The 16773-nt window shown below is 37.6% G+C and overlaps 10 protein-coding genes across 10 annotated transcripts; 8 read left to right on the forward strand and 2 right to left on the reverse strand.

Annotated features, from left to right (window-relative positions):
* Positions 1-136: 136 nt before the first annotated feature.
* Positions 137-1528, reverse strand: PHYBLDRAFT_97664 (hypothetical protein; the record flags this gene model as incomplete). Its single annotated transcript, XM_018444027.1, has 2 exons — positions 137-444; positions 514-1528. Coding segments are annotated over 2 exons (1323 nt in total), but the record flags the coding sequence as incomplete, so codon positions are not given.
* Positions 1529-2461: 933 nt separating this feature from the next.
* Positions 2462-2914, forward strand: PHYBLDRAFT_59729 (Homeodomain-like DNA binding domain-containing transcription factor; the record flags this gene model as incomplete). The annotated part of the gene is made up of 2 exons (XM_018440548.1): positions 2462-2602; positions 2720-2914. The coding sequence occupies 2 exons, from the start codon at positions 2462-2464 to the stop codon at positions 2912-2914; spliced, it is 336 nt and encodes a 111-aa protein (XP_018294234.1).
* Positions 2915-3218: 304 nt separating this feature from the next.
* PHYBLDRAFT_59730 (hypothetical protein) lies at positions 3219-4150 on the forward strand (the record flags this gene model as incomplete). Its single annotated transcript, XM_018440549.1, has 2 exons — positions 3219-3390; positions 3831-4150. 2 exons carry the CDS (start codon positions 3219-3221, stop codon positions 4148-4150), a joined length of 492 nt encoding a protein of 163 aa, XP_018294235.1.
* Positions 4151-4464: 314 nt separating this feature from the next.
* Positions 4465-5353, reverse strand: PHYBLDRAFT_59731 (hypothetical protein; the record flags this gene model as incomplete). Its single annotated transcript, XM_018440550.1, has 2 exons — positions 4465-4488; positions 5048-5353. 2 exons carry the CDS (start codon positions 5351-5353, stop codon positions 4465-4467), a joined length of 330 nt encoding a protein of 109 aa, XP_018294236.1.
* A 1558-nt stretch (positions 5354-6911) lies between these two features.
* PHYBLDRAFT_143181 (hypothetical protein) lies at positions 6912-7201 on the forward strand (the record flags this gene model as incomplete). Its single annotated transcript, XM_018430947.1, has 2 exons — positions 6912-6930; positions 7002-7201. The coding sequence occupies 2 exons, from the start codon at positions 6912-6914 to the stop codon at positions 7199-7201; spliced, it is 219 nt and encodes a 72-aa protein (XP_018294237.1).
* An 847-nt stretch (positions 7202-8048) lies between these two features.
* PHYBLDRAFT_109892 (hypothetical protein) lies at positions 8049-9377 on the forward strand (the record flags this gene model as incomplete). The annotated part of the gene is made up of 6 exons (XM_018428141.1): positions 8049-8217; positions 8281-8327; positions 8442-8565; positions 8639-9087; positions 9139-9170; positions 9221-9377. The coding sequence occupies 6 exons, from the start codon at positions 8049-8051 to the stop codon at positions 9375-9377; spliced, it is 978 nt and encodes a 325-aa protein (XP_018294238.1).
* A 703-nt stretch (positions 9378-10080) lies between these two features.
* PHYBLDRAFT_132256 (lambda repressor-like HTH type 3 transcription factor) lies at positions 10081-10960 on the forward strand. Its single transcript, XM_018429480.1, has 5 exons — positions 10081-10101; positions 10204-10289; positions 10368-10398; positions 10509-10693; positions 10786-10960. The coding sequence occupies exons 1-5, from the start codon at positions 10095-10097 to the stop codon at positions 10909-10911; spliced, it is 435 nt and encodes a 144-aa protein (XP_018294239.1). The 5' UTR covers positions 10081-10094; the 3' UTR covers positions 10912-10960.
* Positions 10961-11539: 579 nt separating this feature from the next.
* On the forward strand, positions 11540-12816 carry PHYBLDRAFT_59734 (hypothetical protein; the record flags this gene model as incomplete). Its single annotated transcript, XM_018440551.1, has 4 exons — positions 11540-11937; positions 12036-12214; positions 12296-12378; positions 12430-12816. The coding sequence occupies 4 exons, from the start codon at positions 11540-11542 to the stop codon at positions 12814-12816; spliced, it is 1047 nt and encodes a 348-aa protein (XP_018294240.1).
* A 282-nt stretch (positions 12817-13098) lies between these two features.
* Positions 13099-14064, forward strand: PHYBLDRAFT_123492 (hypothetical protein). Its single transcript, XM_018428933.1, has 4 exons — positions 13099-13121; positions 13297-13406; positions 13475-13902; positions 13976-14064. Coding segments are annotated over exons 1-4 (564 nt in total). The 5' UTR covers positions 13099-13119; the 3' UTR covers positions 14000-14064.
* Positions 14065-15167: 1103 nt separating this feature from the next.
* Positions 15168-16602, forward strand: PHYBLDRAFT_158249 (hypothetical protein). The gene is made up of 4 exons (XM_018433756.1): positions 15168-15356; positions 15488-15654; positions 15735-15929; positions 15986-16602. Exons 2-4 carry the CDS (start codon positions 15541-15543, stop codon positions 16340-16342), a joined length of 666 nt encoding a protein of 221 aa, XP_018294242.1. The 5' UTR covers positions 15168-15356; positions 15488-15540; the 3' UTR covers positions 16343-16602.
* The last annotated feature ends 171 nt before the right edge of the window (positions 16603-16773 follow it).

Consider the following 16773-nt stretch of genomic DNA (forward strand, 5'->3'; position numbering starts at 1 on the left):
GCTGTCTAAGCATGATATAATGAACAATAAGAGGATAATTCGTTTTGTAATTTTAAGTTATACTATGTACAATATGTCTGTTTGTTTGTTCGAGAGGGAAGGGTATGGGGGATGTTTAAGCATGAACACCATAATCCCAAATATGGATCTCACCATCGTCCGAAGCACTGACCACCTTGGTATCACTTAATGAGACAGCTGTGACAGAAGCAGAATGTTTGTGGATAGAATGCATAGGGAACCCGCTCTCAATATCCCAAATCTTGATGCTACCGTCTTGAGAACCAGAAACAAGATGTAACTTGTCGTAATCGAGGGATTTGATCCCTTGGAAGTGGCCAAACAATGTACGGTAACATTCACCTGAATCAACAGACCAAACCTTAAGGGTGTTGTCAAGAGATCCAGAAATGACAATTTGGGAACTAGAGGCACTGTCACAGTCTGTTGATTTTTCTTCTTCTTCCTTTTTGGCTACTTGGTTTTCGAATCTATGCATGAATCCAGGCATACTTGAGATAGCGATCTGAACAGACCCACGGTGGCCTTCAAGGACACGGGTGCATTCTCGTTTTGCAAGGTCCCAAATTCGAATGGTGCTGTCGTCGCTTGAGGACACAAGCATAGTACTGTTGTGCTGGATTTGAACATGATTAACACGCTGAGTGTGACCAGACAAAGTGTAACATTCACCGGTCTGAAAGTTCCAAATCTTAATAGTGGCATCGGCAGATCCACTAGCAAGGATGCGAGAATCAAAATTGATGTGAACTACACCATCAGTGTGGCCTTGAAGAACACGAATACATTGGCCGGTGCGATAGTTCCATACTCTGAGTGTGTGGTCCATAGATCCAGTAACAAGTTTTGAAGTATCAAACTGAAGACTACTGACAGAGCGAACATGTCCATTCAGTGTACGGAGCTTCTCTCCGGTTTCAAGATCCCACACAACGGCTGTTTTGTCGTGGGAACCTGTCATAACCAGGTTGAGAGACTCGCAGAATTGTAAACAAGTAATACCCTTGCCATGTCCCCCCTTGATGATTCTGTGGGTCTTTTGGTTCTTGCGCCAATGTCTTTCCACAACCAGACGTTCACTATAGACTTCTTTCCATGCTTTACGGTCAATTCGTTTCGATGATGGTGATGGTTCTTCTTCGCGGGATCGCTTGTTTGCCGCACGGGTTTGTTTGCGTAATAAAGGAAGTCCCCATCCACATTTTGTACACTTTCGATCGATGTGTTGGACACACATTCGATGCCATAAACTATCATCATTTGCAAATGTCTTCCAACGACTGTTAACTTGAGCTGCGTTACAAAGTGATTGAGCGTCGAGGTGGCCAAGGATCTGGAAGATGATTTCTGAAGGGAGTATTTTTGTAAAATCAACGCGGAGGAGAGGTTGAATGGTTTCGGATAAGTATGAGAGTTGAGAAGTAGAGCAGGTTGACAAGAGTCCCTGGAGAATAATTGAGCGTTGAAAAACGTCGGCAGACTTAAAGGTTGCCCAGATTTCTTGAATTGGCATTTGGTAGTCTGTAGGGAGAAGAGAGGCAGCCTAAATTACTTAGTTTTAGTTAACCTTATTCTGACAGCCGTTTAATAATCTTTTGGATTTCTAGAGTTATGTATCAGTTGCTTGTTGTGGTTAGTTTACCTGCTCAAGTTCAGTGGCTATTTTGTGTCCACTTGTGTCGGTAGAGTCGTTATGGGGATTATGGGGAATAGTCATGGTTCGTTAAAAGAAGTAAGAATAAAGTAGAGGATATAGAATACAATAAGAAAGACGATTTTTAGGGTTTTATTTTTTAATCAACTTTATTATTTTATAAAATCTGAATTGCGCAATCGCTATCAAAAATCCTTCGACAGATACAAGTTGAATGTAAACAGCCTCTGATTGGCTAATTTCGGGATATCGCATCATTTATCTTGATTTGTGTGGAAAGAGCGGAATTTGAGTCCAAGTTGAGATGGCTTTCAAAGAGCCTCAGAGAACTTGCCTGTTTCTTTATGCTACAAAGACGTGATTAAGCTAAAGTATGAGCAACTTGATACATAAACTTGTGCTCCTCTTTATCTGTATACAGAATGTCCTTATCTGATAGGCGGCCAATTAAACACATACTTCACAAACATCCAAACTTACACACAAATATTTAAGCAATTGTTTATCTTTAATAGTTTCTTTTTTTGGAAAATATATACCCTAAGAGTTCCAAAATATCAATTTCCATGGAATTACAGTGCTTCCAAAGAGCAATGTAACACCCAATCGAAATTAATGTCCCTGATAAGTCAGATTCAATTTTGCATTTTTAGGAAGTCGTATTTTGGGAAACCATGTCGCTTTGCTTGAAATGATGTCTGTCCCCTGATTTCTTGTCACTCGAAAAGAATCTAAAACCAAGACCTTTCATCCGTGTGTTTTTTTTTTAGCATTTTACATTCTAAGATGAGTACCGTATTTTTATTCGAATATGGGCATGTGAATGTCGCTGATGAGAATAGCAGCCCTGAGCTCATGGAGTACATTATCGATCGGAATGATTTTTTTGTTGAGACAATTGCCATTCACACTGATTACTTGGAGAACGTGACTTCCAGCGAAGCTTCTTCAGCTTGTTCAATGTGAATAAAAAAGCCAAAATATGAAGACATTTGGATGAAGGAGGCCAACGTGAAGCGTGATTATGTACGTTATATTGTCTAGGATAAGGTTAGATTTTTCGACCTTAGGATTGAAAAGTGTATGAGTGTATCAGCTGCAGCAAAGCAGTTGGGAATTCACATTCGGACTGCTCAAAGATGGGTCAGACAGTATAATGTGTGCCCTGAGTATTTTTTGAGAGATTTTTATTCTATTGAAAAAAGCAGCTCGGAAAAGGTGGTGGAACGCTACAATTGAGCTCGTAAATAGGAAAACACAGATGTGAACTTCCTGACGAATTGCGTGTTTTTTTGACAAATCTGCTTTTGATATAAACATGAAACCTTCAAGAGCTTGGCCCAAAAAAGGTACCCGTGCTATTATTACCAAGCATATTACGAGAGCAAACACAACGTCTATATTGAGCGCTATTTATGCCCTAGGGTTAATTACAATCGACATAAAAAAAAGACCTACAAAGAAGCGAAAGGCTGAATGATACATTAGCTCAGGAACTAAAACAAGTTACTATATTAGTTTCTTAAAACTGACTCTTGATAAAATGGATAAAGACCCACATATGAAAGGTCACTATATAGTTATGGATAATACACCCATTCACACGAATAGAAACTTAAAGAAATATATTGAGTATCGTAGTTATAAATGTGTTTATCCTCCTACTTACTCTTCTGAGCTTAACCTAATAGAAAACTTTTGTGTAGTTGCAAAGAGTAAGGTTAAGCGCCACAGGTTTTTGCAGGAAGACATTTTATCAAAAATAATCACAGAAGCCTGCAAAAATATAGAGAAAAATAATTTCAGTGGTTTCGTTTCGTATCTTTACAAGTGTTGGGATAAATGACGAAACAAAATGCCCATGTAATGAGCGATAACGACTTCATTAAAACCCAAACAATTAAGCCATAAAAATAAGGTAAGCAACAAGCACGAAGCAAAAAAAAACACATGACTAACATAATTATCATTGTTAAGGACGTTTTGAAGACGTTTTTGATAAGACGAATTTTTGGGTCAGGTCTAGTTTGTTTTTTATTTGTTGGTGTTTTTTTTTTGAATTTTGTTATCTTGGTGTCAAGTGTTGCGATGCGGATTGTAGTGTAGCGTGCCAAACAAGCAATTGTATAAAATATACTTCCTCTATATTTCAAAGAAACTAGCAAAACGTTAGAAAGTGAGCCAACAACATCGTCACATATGCCACCAGAGTTCATAATAGACCTTTGCTGTCTAACTGAGCACGGCCGGTGTATCGTTAAATGCTTTGATGTTTCCGAGGGATTCTATCAATTCCAATTACTGGCGCGAAAAATGACTAGTATCCCCAAAAACTTACACATGGAATCCCATGTATACCATGTGTTATCATTATCATTTACCTTCTTGGCGATACCCGGTAACTTCCACAATGACCTCAACAAGTTTATCCCGAATGACAAATTGGTAAAGATAGTAAACGATCTCAATACCTGATTTAGCATTGGCCAACTCAGAGTGAAACATGATGTGATTTGCCAACAATCGGATATCGCAAATGTACGTGCAAAAGAATGATATTTCGCAAAATGCTTATAGCGAAAAAAAAAAAAACATATTCTTTCTCTAGGATCTTCGCACCCTGTGGTATTTCAGGTACTAAACATTATAAAAATAATAAAATAGATAATGAAGACATATAGAAATACTTTTCTCTCTTAAACTAGAGCTTTAGGACTTTCTACTAAATTAGCTGCATGTAGCTTTGACATTGTTTATTCGGCAGTATGATATAATTATCTTAACGATCTCTAGGATATTATCAGCAGTGCTGACTGTAATAATTATTTGTCCAATTACTTCATCATTTATATATATTATGTGTTGACAAGATGATAGCTACTAAGTTATCCCAAAATAAATTTGCTCTTATATGTAATAAATCCAACAGCCGAGTGTCTGGATTACTACACCATCTTCATAAAAACAGAAGCTACTCATTTAACACAAATAATAAAAGAATAATACCTCCCTACAATTTGAAAAATCTGTCTTTTGAGAAAATAGCAACCGCCCTTTCAAAAAAAAAACTCTCTTTCCAAAAAAAAACCACCCTTTGTAACAAAAAATTGCCCTTTGCAAAAAAAAAACGCTCTGCAAAAAAAACTGGCCAATCACAAATTAAAAATAGTGTACAAATACTCAAAATAGAGACTTAATAGATAAGCAATTATTATCAAGTTATATACCTTTGTTTATGTTATCAATATGTATAAAATATATTAATAACAAGATTATACATTCAATTCCACAGTTGCATAAAATAAGCAGAAGATAGAGATAATCACAGTAATATAGGCATAGTCGTGACAATAAATAAGCTCACAATTTTACCTTGTCATTTCTGTTATATATAGGGCAGTACTGCAATACAAAAAAAAAGAAAGCGGTACTATGATCAAACAGCAACAAAGAGACATCAGCAAAAATATCTCGCATAATATATTTGTCAAGATCGAAGAATGGATCGTGTGATAACTTGATAAGAAATTTGTACCTCATAAGTGCGAAGGTGTGGGTGGCAATCGTGTGTACTTTAGCGACAAGGACTTGTAGAGGTCTAAGGAGTTCAGGATTCCACCCCGTTGCCTTTATTGATGTCTTGACAGTAAGGACTTGGAATGGGGTAGCTTCGTTCATTGTCTTCTAATCCACAATGGACAAGAGATCTGAGGTTTGGCCAGTACTTTTGAAAGTGCCAATTTGTAGGGATATACTAAGATATTGAATAAGTATATATGCTGCAGATCAGTTAATAGATTACTTACAAGAGTAAAGAACAAAGGTATCTAGAGTTTAAAATTCTTGCCTGTCAATTGTGCTGTCTTTTATAGACCTTTTCTTTTATATATCATATGTGACTTTGACACATAAGAATATAGTACGTAATCAGCCAGATAAATATAATGATTGATTGATATAAAGGAGAGCTGCCTAAAGGTATTAAGCATTTCGGTAGCATCCTGGAAATACATCAAGATAAGATTTAGTTCCTTGTATCTGTATTGGCGTTTTATATTCGTTGTTCCGAATTTTATGTACCTATCACTAAAAACTTACTGAGAATATGTGTGGGTGTGTATAATTTCTCTTGAAGAATAGTACATAACCATTGTATTGCTTGCGAACCTTATTAAAGCCATTTATCATGGGAATTGAATAATAATAGTAATATAATTGATTTGAAGGACTTGTAACTTTGATACTTCTAGCAGTTAGGCTTAGGGTGATATTCAATTATAATTATCTTGGTTTTTAATCCAAAAAGCCATTTTAAGTGGATATTGTATGCTAGACTGCTTACAGGTTGCAAAGTTGGATAAAGAGACAAAAATGTCCTACACAATTATGTATCTTTAATATGAACTTAAAGAAGCCTTTGCCATCAAAAAGTAATGACTGTGATTACTTTTTAAGGCATTGTTGCTTTTTTATTTTGTAAAAGTCTTTTTTTATTTCTCTTTTTTCACAAGGTCTAAAATTATTAAACGTCTTTAAAAGAAACATACTTAATAGCTATCAAGGCTAGTACTGATAAAATATAAATCCGTAAAGCTGACAAAAGAAAGCAATCTGAGAAGAATTGACAGAAAAATATCTGCATCAAGTACAATTTGGCTGTCAAGATTACTCACCCGCTCATTAGAAATAATTAATTTAGAGAATTACAGGAGATCTGTCTTCTGGTTTTTAGAAAGTAGGAATCAGGCATAGTAATGTTAACACAAAGCAGGTTTATACTCTTTGATTAAAAAGAATCAATTAAGCAATATATATATCTTCATCAATATCATAGTACTTAGAGAATAGCCTTTTTTTTTTTTAGCTAAAAAAATGTAAAAAGTATCACATAAAAACAGATATATGTATATTATTTAGTAACTTTATAGCTTAAACTGTTACTAAATATCATAAAAGATAGTACTTCTTCTTTCCATACTTCTTTATATTCAACTTGTATTATTTTGATCAATAAAAACTATAAAATTCCAAAATAAAACCGTGTATTTGTTGAACCAATTATAAGAATAGAGATATCTAAAAAAAGGTATAATTTTGCTACTTTAAACGATTTTATTGGATTAAATAAAAAGTAATTTTAACTCCAATAAATTGTATTCGCTGTAAATACTTTTAATTTACTAAAAGCCAAGATTCTATTGGCAAATATTATAACTCAGTGACCGTAGGAATTATAATGTCTGCCATTTACTACAGTGATAGAAGAAAGTTGTAGGTTGGCAACTTTGTTGCAGGTCCGGGGTTTAAACGCTGCAATTTCCTACAGTGGTAGCCAGGTGGCAATTTATCGATGATTGTTGCCAGGCCGGTGATTTAAATCCTACTATTTTTTACAGTGTGGGCACAAACTCCCGCAACTCGCGAGATTCAGACCCAATCCGTAACACTCCTTTCCTTTTTCCCCTCCAACACCTCAATCAACGCTTTGTTCAACCCACGCTCTCCTTTCCTGCTTTATTGCTCTGACACTCACTCACCCACCCACTCACACCTCTCGTTCTCTCGTTCTCTCCTTCTCTTTACTTTAATTCAACTTCTTTTTCTCTCTTTCAAAAAAAACCCCTCCCCCTCCCTTTCCTTTATTTGTACCAATGTCCTCATTAGGTCGCTCATCGACTGTACGTGAGTCGACTAAGCAAGACGGCCGGTCTCCCAAGCGAGGTCACAGTTTTCGTTATGCCCCTTCCCATTCAAAATCACATTCAGTCATCCGTCGCCAAACTTCGGAAACCTTTCGTAGCCAAATCACCTTAACACGAGATGATCACTCGAATCGGTCAGGTCTATTCTTAACAGTCGATGACGTTCAAAACGGAGCATCGTCGATCGATTCAGGATCCGAAGACGAAGACAGCGGATTTATTGCCTCAACTAGTACATTTCATGCCCAACCATCATTATCTTCAAAAACATCTGCAAAAGAAGGAAGAGATACTTATTACAACGGAGACTATGAAGAAGAGGAGGAGGAAGAGGAAGACGATCACCCACGTTCACTCGCAAGCACACTAAAGACCAAATTACATCTTTCACGTAGATCGGCTCGGCCCGCCAATCCACGGCCTAAAAAATCTACTAGCACCTTTAGCCTGCGTGGCCATAAAAAAGAGAAAAAAGAGCAAAAGCTGTACGACGATGGAACAAGCCCTATCTATCCTCCACCCCATTCAAGAGACACAGCCGAGAGGTTAGATAAAAAAAATTACTAGAAAGATATATTTTTAAAAAATAATTAAAGAGAGAATGTGGCAATTGTTTTCTTTATGTATATTTATGTGTATATGCGCATATATATGTACATATGTATATGTGTATGTATTTTAGAGATCAATATGGGTTTGTCAAATGTACCCAATGGCTGTCCCAAGAAGATTATGATGCATTTGAAAAATCTTACAAACCTGTAATGGACCGCCGACTTCAAAAATGGCGACAAATGCTTTCCGACAATCACGGACAATGGCCACAAAAGAGTAGTAAATGTAAGACTAAATTATTAAAGGTTAGCTATGTTTCTCATAAATGCAAATGCAATTTCAATCAAGTCAAGCGTTATATCCGTAAAGGTATTCCTCCAGAATTGCGTGGTCAGGTAAACAAAAATAAAATAAAAATCCTCAAGAGAAATAATTAGCAAAATAAAATAAGAAGTTATTGGTTTGATAAAGTAATACTTATATTTGTGTGTGCGTGTGGGTTAAACAAGGCATGGTTTCATTACAGTGGAGCCAAGGAAAAGATGAATCAAAACCCTGGAAGATATGCATCCCTTGTCGAGCAAGCAAAGGCAGCTGGGTCAGAGAATGAACACCTTGAGATTATCGAACGTGGTCGGTTTGGTTTGACATAAACGAATATATGCATTCATTTTGGGCTTATAACTAATATTCAAATATCCCTCAGACCTCCATCGAACCTTTCCCGACAATATTAAGTTCAAGGTGACGGCAGATTCTGTAGATCCTACTGATGTACCAATCATCCAAGCACTACGTCGCCTCCTGTCTGCATTTTCGGTCTATTCACCCTCAATTGGGTATTGTCAATCGCTCAACTACATCGCCGGTCTCCTGTTATTATTTATGCAGGAAGAAGAGGCATTTTGGACATTTGTTGCTGCTGTAGAAGATATACTTCCCCCTAATATTTATGATGTGACTATGGAGGGAGCCAATATTGACCAAACGGTGTTGATGATGCTCTTGTCGGAACGCTGCCCTCAGATCTGGCACAGGGTTGGCGATGGAAAATCGTTTTGGGAGTGTGAAGAAGCAGAGGTTGGCATGCCTACCACTTCACTGGTGACTAGTCACTGGTTTCTTACGTTATTTATCAACATTCTGCCTATTGAAGTGAGTTGTCTTGCTGTGGTACATACCTACGGAATGCTCATTTGTCTATAGTCTGTACTGCGAGTATGGGACTGTTTTTTCTAGTAAGAAGCCAAACAGCTTGTAACTAAAGGATATTGATGGAATCGAATAGTGAGGGACAGCGTGCTTTATTTAGGGTAGCTCTCGGGATATTCAAGGTGAATGAACAGGCAATTCTGAATGTGCATGATTCACTCGAGGTTTTCCAGGTGGTTCAGGTAAGACAAAAAAGAATTAAGAGCCAAAATACAAAACTGACACGTGTGTAGAATATTCCCAAGCGAATGGTAGATTGCCATAAGTTGATTGATGTAAGTCACCATATTTTAATTAATTATCATAAACATTTACTGCGAAAACTGCTACATATTAAATATGATTGGTTTCTTGGATTTTATACAGGAAACTTACCACAAATATGCTTCTACAACTCGCCTAACTGAGCCTGATCTTACACGACGAAGGCTCCTTTTCAAGACCAGAAGAGAAGAGAGACGCAAAAATATACCTGTTGAAAGCAAATTGAAGCGCGGCCGGATCAGAGGAACGATTATACACAAAGGTCTTGGTCGTCGTCTGGTCGAACGAGCAAAAACCGTTAAGCTTTAGATATATCATTTGGTCAGAAAATAAAAGCCAAAACAATAAAAAAAATCAAAATAAGAGCATTTGTTTGATCTTTTATTTATAACATTAACGCAGCATTATTTTTGACTTTTTCATTTAAATTTCAAAAATCCTCATTCGATTTTTTTGCGTTACCAATGGCTGTAATTGACGTATATTATGTATTATAAAATAAAACTTAAAATTGAAGCACAAAACCATTTAGAAAAATCCAGCAACTTCTCTTGGATGACTAGCAATTGGAAATCCCGCTGTGACTGTGTTCTGGCATTTTGGCTTTTTTTTAGGTACTTGCTGCGGGTTTTTCACCCTCGCGTTCTTTTATATTTATCTCTAACAAATCTTCAGTAAAAGAAATTATGTCTGGTAAGAATTTAAAATAATGAGCCCCTCCCATCTCCAAGCATTATTAGCTTAAATAGACCACAGATCAAAGAGGTATTTTGTGCTGAGAGAACGACCTTTTAGACTGGGACTCTACTACCGTTATCCGCAAGCGTGCCGACAAGGTCAAGGTTGCTCGCACAGAGGCTGAAATCAACGCCGCACGAAGAGTGAGTATTATCATCATACCATACAGGCTATATTTTTTTTTGTTTCTGTTAACTGATATTCTGTCTTTTTCTTTTTAGGTTGGAGCTGCCATCTCCACTGAGAAGAAGAGTGAGTACCTTGGAATATTAACGAACATATAGTGTTATAAGAAAGAGAGATGAGACAGAAATCAAGTACTGAAACTATCTTTTTTTTTACTAATTAAAAAAAAAATAAAGCCTCTACCAACGCTGGTCACGCCAACACTGACCATCAGCGTATCGCCAAGCTTGACCGTGACAACGATGTTGCCCCTCCTCCCAAGGTTGACGTTTCTGTCGGTAAAGCTATTCAGAAGGGTCGTCAGGAGAAGAAATGGACCCAAAAGGACTTGGCACAGCAGATCAACGAAAAGCCTCAGGTGGTAAGTTGAAATGAAAATGAGAATGAGAAAAAAGGAAAGGGAAAACAGGTGTTGATTATCCCGTCATTTTCTCTTCTCTTATTTTCTTTTAGGTCAACGAATATGAGTCTGGTAAGGCTATCCCTAACCAGCAGGTTCTTGGCAAGATGGAGCGCGCTCTCGGTATCAAGCTGAGAGGCAAGAACATCGGCGACCCTCTTACCTTTGGCAAGAAGTAAATTATAAAAAATAATAATAAATGTACAAATCACCCAATTTTATCTATATAAAAAAAACATCATTAAATTGAGACATAAGGAAAATGCCTGGGCTTTAAATACGGAAACTGTGGTGATTTTTCTCCCCTTATTTTTACTTGCCTAGCGTTATTATTTTTATAATTGTACCTTCGTCTAAAGGGGGAGTAGAAGGTCGATTTTATTACAATCGCCATGTAAACATTCAAGTATCAACCAATAGAACGTTAATATAACTAACTCCGCTGTATTTATTGGCTAATAATTACCGCGGAAGATCGAATGACGTATGCTACAAACAGGCTGTTGAATCAAACAAAGATCATCTCTAAAGACGCCAAATGAGTGTCACTTGGAAGAGCATAAAATTGCATTGTTCTGTACCCCAGAAGGTGGTGTGTGCTCAGAATAGAGACACTAAAACTCTTTTTCAAGTAGATATAAAGAGTGGCTTAGTCGTAAAGCAAGTAAGCAAGTTACCTAATATAGAAACCAGCCTTTTTTGTCCTCCTTTCTTCAAGCTCCACTCGCATAGAAGAGGAGGGAAACACAGGCCTCTTTTGTGCTTTATAATACAGTTCAACAAAGTCCAGAGCATAACAAAGAAGGGATGAGCTCAGATTGGACGTCAATGCCAATGCGCTATGGCCTATTTACCCCGCAATCTTCGCAAGAGATGCCGGATTCTACCGAGCATCCGAGAGATAATGACTCTAAACCTTACGATGTAATGTGGCCAGACACGGATGAATCAGAGGATGAAGATTTCCTCCCTCAAAATCAGCACATTCGCTTCCCATCACCCACTCGTTCCCCCTTTTGTGACACTGAGGACACGGTGGATAGAAAGAGGGGCCGCATGAACTCTGTCGGACTGGCTTATGATACCCGCGAACTGTTGCGGCGACGTATTGAAGTAGATTGCTGTATCACCGAAACACCTGGTGAAAGGGCTCGCCGAGTAATAGACAAGGCTGTTGACAACGGGTGTGAAACGGCCGACTTCAGGTTTGGACAAAATGTCTATTTTAAAGTTGCTCTTTTTGATTCTTACGACTGCTATTGTTATTATTATTATTATATATTTTTATTATTATTTGGTCTAGTCATCTTAACTTAACTGAAATTCCTGATGAGATTGCTGAACTACGATATATCACAGTGTTTCGTAAAGACACGATGATTGTTAAACCAGCGTCACTTGAAGTCTTCCTGTACACCAACGCACTGACCTGTCTGAGTCCAAGTCTGTTCAAGCTCACCAATCTCACTGTCCTTAGTTTGCGTGCGTAAAATATAAATACCTTCTTGTATTTTGTGTCCACATACTTAAAAGAAGAAGGGGCTGTGTTAAATTTTTTAATAGGCAACAACCAGTTGACGAATATTCCTCCCGATATTGCCTTATTGGTTAACCTAGAGGAGCTGTCGATTGGAAACAATCATCTAGTAAGTATAATGAGAAGAAGCCTATTGATCTTTATTGACATCGATTGTTAGTCATTTATTCCCGCAGAACTACTTAGTATTCCCAAACTCTCCAACCTCTCACTGTGTCCCAACCCCTACTTTTCTCCAAAATCAGATGAAGAATCCAGTCGTCGTCGTCGTGTAGTGGAGCACCGAGTGCCTAGTTTACTCGAAATCACCACTCGTCAGTGGTTATCCAAAGATTGTCATGAATCCACACCCTGGATTCCGTGTGCAATTGAATCTCGATTATTATCCCTCTCCCCCACCAACCGCTGCTACACCTGCCACTCCACCTTTGACCTTCCTTCTATTATCGACATATTCTGGTATACTGTATTTGGTGTCAGTACAATTCCAGTCCAACATCGCTTCTGCTCACTCAAGTGCAGCAAATCATTCAATCCACCTCAATAACCCCTCCATATCAACTTGCCTTCTATATACATATGTACCTGCTTTCCTCACTCTCCCTCTCTTAGCATAAAGAATAAATAAATAAAAACACATAAACTAGCAATAATCCAGTGGGCCAATCAAATAGACGGATGGATGACTTGGATGCACCCCATCTCGTGTGGAAACAGGTGGGCTGTGTTGGATCAGTATTGACCAATCAAATGGCCAGAATGGTGAATGACGGGCTATTTTAAAACGTAATTTCCCCCTTCACCAGTCTGGTTCATTCAATCTTTCTCTCTTTCATATTCCTTAATTCCAATGTAAGTTTTCTTATTTTACCGGACATGGTTCAATAACCGCCCGGACTTTACACCCAAAAAAAAATCCTTTATTTTTTTATTGGATTTTATCCCCACCCCTACCCCCCAAAGAATAAATATAATACATATATATATATATGTGTGTGATTATTATTTCTTACATGTAAATTTACAGGGCAAACTTGACTATCCAAAAGCGTTTGGCTTCTGCCGTCCTCAAGTGCGGTCAGCGTAAAATCTGGCTTGACCCCAACGAAATCAACGAGATTTCCAACGCCAACTCCCGTAAGTTTTCACATCTTAAAAAAAAAGCTTTAGTTTTGGCAAGGTTACTAATAGACTAAAAACCACAGGTGCCAATGTCCGTAAGCTTGTCAAGGATGGTCTTATCATCCGCAAGCCTGAGGTTAGCCACTCTCGTTTCCGTGTCCGTGTCCATGCTGCTGCCAAGCGTCTTGGTCGCCACATGGGCTACGGTAAGCGTAAGGGTACTGCGGATGCTCGTATGTCCACTCAGGTGATCTGGATGCGCCGTATGCGTGTCCTCCGTCGTTTGTTGGCCAAGTACCGTGAGGCTGGCAAGATTGATAAGCACCTCTACCATGCTCTCTACCTTAAGTCCAAGGGTAACGGCTTCAAGAACAAGCGTGTCTTGATGGAGTACATCCACAAGGCCAAGGCCGAGAAGCTCAGAGCCAAGACCCTCAACGAACAGTCCGAGGCTCTCCGTGCCAAGAACAAGGCTCTCCGTGAGCGTCGTGCTCTTAAGCTCGCTGAAAAGGTACGATTTTTAGATTTTAGCCAAAACAAAACAACATCTAACTAACGTTATTTCTTTTTTTTTCTTTACGCAGCGTGCTCAACTCCAGCAAGAGTAAGAATCTCTTATGTTTCAAAATAAAATGAAAAAAAAAAGAATCCCTCCCTTCCCTCTGCAACGAACAAACCACACATACACACACCACTGCTACTATTATCCCTTGTGAATATCATATACATATACATTATACATACATAGGAAAAATGTGAATTTATTTATTTTTATAATTGAAACAATAATAATTTCCAATTTCCAATTTCCAATCAATCAATCAATCAATCAGCCAATCTATTCGATTCGATTTAATCACATTTGAATCTCAGTCACTAAGATGTGGAGAAATGATTCTTCCAAAATTTGTAAATGACCGTATCTTTATTTGAACTCTCTCTTTCTTTCTCTTGTTACCTTGACCAAAAGCATTGATAGCCTTTGTATATGGATTGTTCTTTTATACTTTTGTTATGTTCTTGATATTCAAGTGAATTCTATTGGTGAATTGTGTCCAGACAATAAGCAGCAATAACTTCTTTTTTTTAAAAAAAAAAAAAAAAGAAAAGAAAATCTTGGCCTATTCTTTAATAGTCATAATGAATTAACTAAATCACCCAATGTATTAAATGTTGTTGTAATCTTTACGCCAATAATTTCTTTAAATAAAATACACCCATATAATGCAAGAATTCAATACTATATATCTTCCCCTCTCTCTCTCTCTCTCTCTCTGTGTGTGTGTGTGTGTGTCTTGATTTTCATTTTATAGATATACATAATGTATGTGAGTATATCTGTAAAGATCTTTGGGCGGTGGACCAATAACATTTTATTTTTTTTAAGAAAAAAGAAAAATGTGTACTGGAATACCCACAAATTTACACACGCATCAATATAATATGTATATTTTAAAGGTTTAAATATATAATATATAATATATATATAAGTTATATAAGAATCCCGCCTTGGATTTCCCGCTTCATCTTATTCTTTCCTTCCTCCCTCCCTCCCTTTCGTACTTTCCCTATCTTTCTTTCAGTCTATTGTGTATAAACAACCAAATACACACTTCTTCTTTGCTCCCATGTATACCCGTCGACTATCACTTCTCGCGCTTCCTCTTAGAGTGCACTCTTTGCAATATAACATAATCCGTCGATACTATTCAGCAGAATGTCAACCTCACAGAGAGCCTTTCCACAAAAGTCTAGACCTAATAGACTTCTTTGCAAAAGTCAATGAAAAAACCAAGCCTTCATACGTATTTGCTCACGGTGCAGCCGGGTTTGCCAAGAAGGGTCGACCCGTCCTGGAAGACCGGGGTGATTATCGGAGCGTACAAGTGGGTGAAGATGCATATTTCCAACGAGTAGACGGTTTGGGAGTTGCCGATGGGGTTGGAGGCTGGAGTGGTGCCAGAGGTAATAAAAAAAAGATATAGAAATTTGAGTTTTGTTGATCTATCTGCATATATTAAACTTCCCCCAAAAAATAATAATAATTAAAGATGATAAAGCTAATCTTTGGTTTGGTTTGTTTCTTTTTGTGATAGCTGCAAATGTCGCCTTGTGTTCTCGAAAGCTGATGCATTATTGTTATCTTCAAATGGAAAGATTTGATAATGTAGATGATCCTTGTTTTTATGAATATGAAAAAGCTGATCCAGTAAAGATTCTTCAGGAGAGCTACAGTGAAGCACTCTATGAGGAACAAACAGAAGTAAGAGATACGCCAAGAGAAGAAATCCTATAAGGAGTGGCTAACCATCCAACGACAACTAAAATAAAATAAAATAAAAGGGAATTGTTGGGTCAACTACTGCATGCATTGCTATCTTGCGGCATGATGAGCTAAGGATTGCAAATTTGGGCGATTGTGGGATTTCTGTAATCCGTAACAACAGCTACTTGTTTCGAAGCGAAGAACAGCAACATTCTTTCAATTTTCCTTACCAGCTTGGAACTGGCTCACCCGACAAACCTACAGACGCACAGGTAACAATATGAATTGTGAAGTATTGGACACATTTGACTGATTCAAAAATTCAAAGGTCTTCAATGTAAAGGTTGAGAGGGGTGATATCATAATCCTCGGCTCTGATGGACTCTATGATAACTTATTCGATCGGGATATTCTGGCTCTTGTACGCACGCACATCGCAGCTTACATTATGCCTGGATCTGCGCATCGGCCGCCACGACTACTCAATTTTGATCCACAGCATCTAGCCGCAGCTTTGGCAGATCGTGCAAAGTGCGTGAGTGAAGACCGGAGGAATGTTGACAGCCCGTTTCAAACCCGAGCTATCCATGAAGGATTTTATTATCAAGGGGGAAAAACAGATGATATTACAGTTCTCGTGGCAGTTGTTCGAGATAGTGAAGATTCACCTGATCGTAGACTTTAAACACATACCAATCATCTATCCCCTTGCTTTTCTCATGGGTTTTCTTACTTGAATCCATGTAATGTACATAGAACCAAATAATATAAAGAAGGAACCGGGCCATGTTTTGCAGACAGAGAAGTATTCTATTGTCTTGGACTGTTTCTAATCTGACAATTTAGATTAAAATCATACTTTAGATGTTCAGGCAAGAAGTATTAAAATAATAATAATATAATAATAATAATAAAGTACATATACTATTACCTCGGTTATCATCTAATTTACATAATACTGCGTGCATTTAAGTATATATATATATATATATATGTATATGTATATGTATATGTATTATTGTTTACTAGATAGTTTTGAAATCCCCAACCAAAAATAAACCTTTGGTGTTGTCATGACAAAGTTTATAAATACATTTTTTTTATTGCACAAAAAAA

This window comes from Phycomyces blakesleeanus (assembly GCF_001638985.1).
Source record: "Phycomyces blakesleeanus NRRL 1555(-) unplaced genomic scaffold PHYBLscaffold_6, whole genome shotgun sequence".
Taxonomy (NCBI): domain Eukaryota; kingdom Fungi; phylum Mucoromycota; class Mucoromycetes; order Mucorales; family Phycomycetaceae; genus Phycomyces; species Phycomyces blakesleeanus.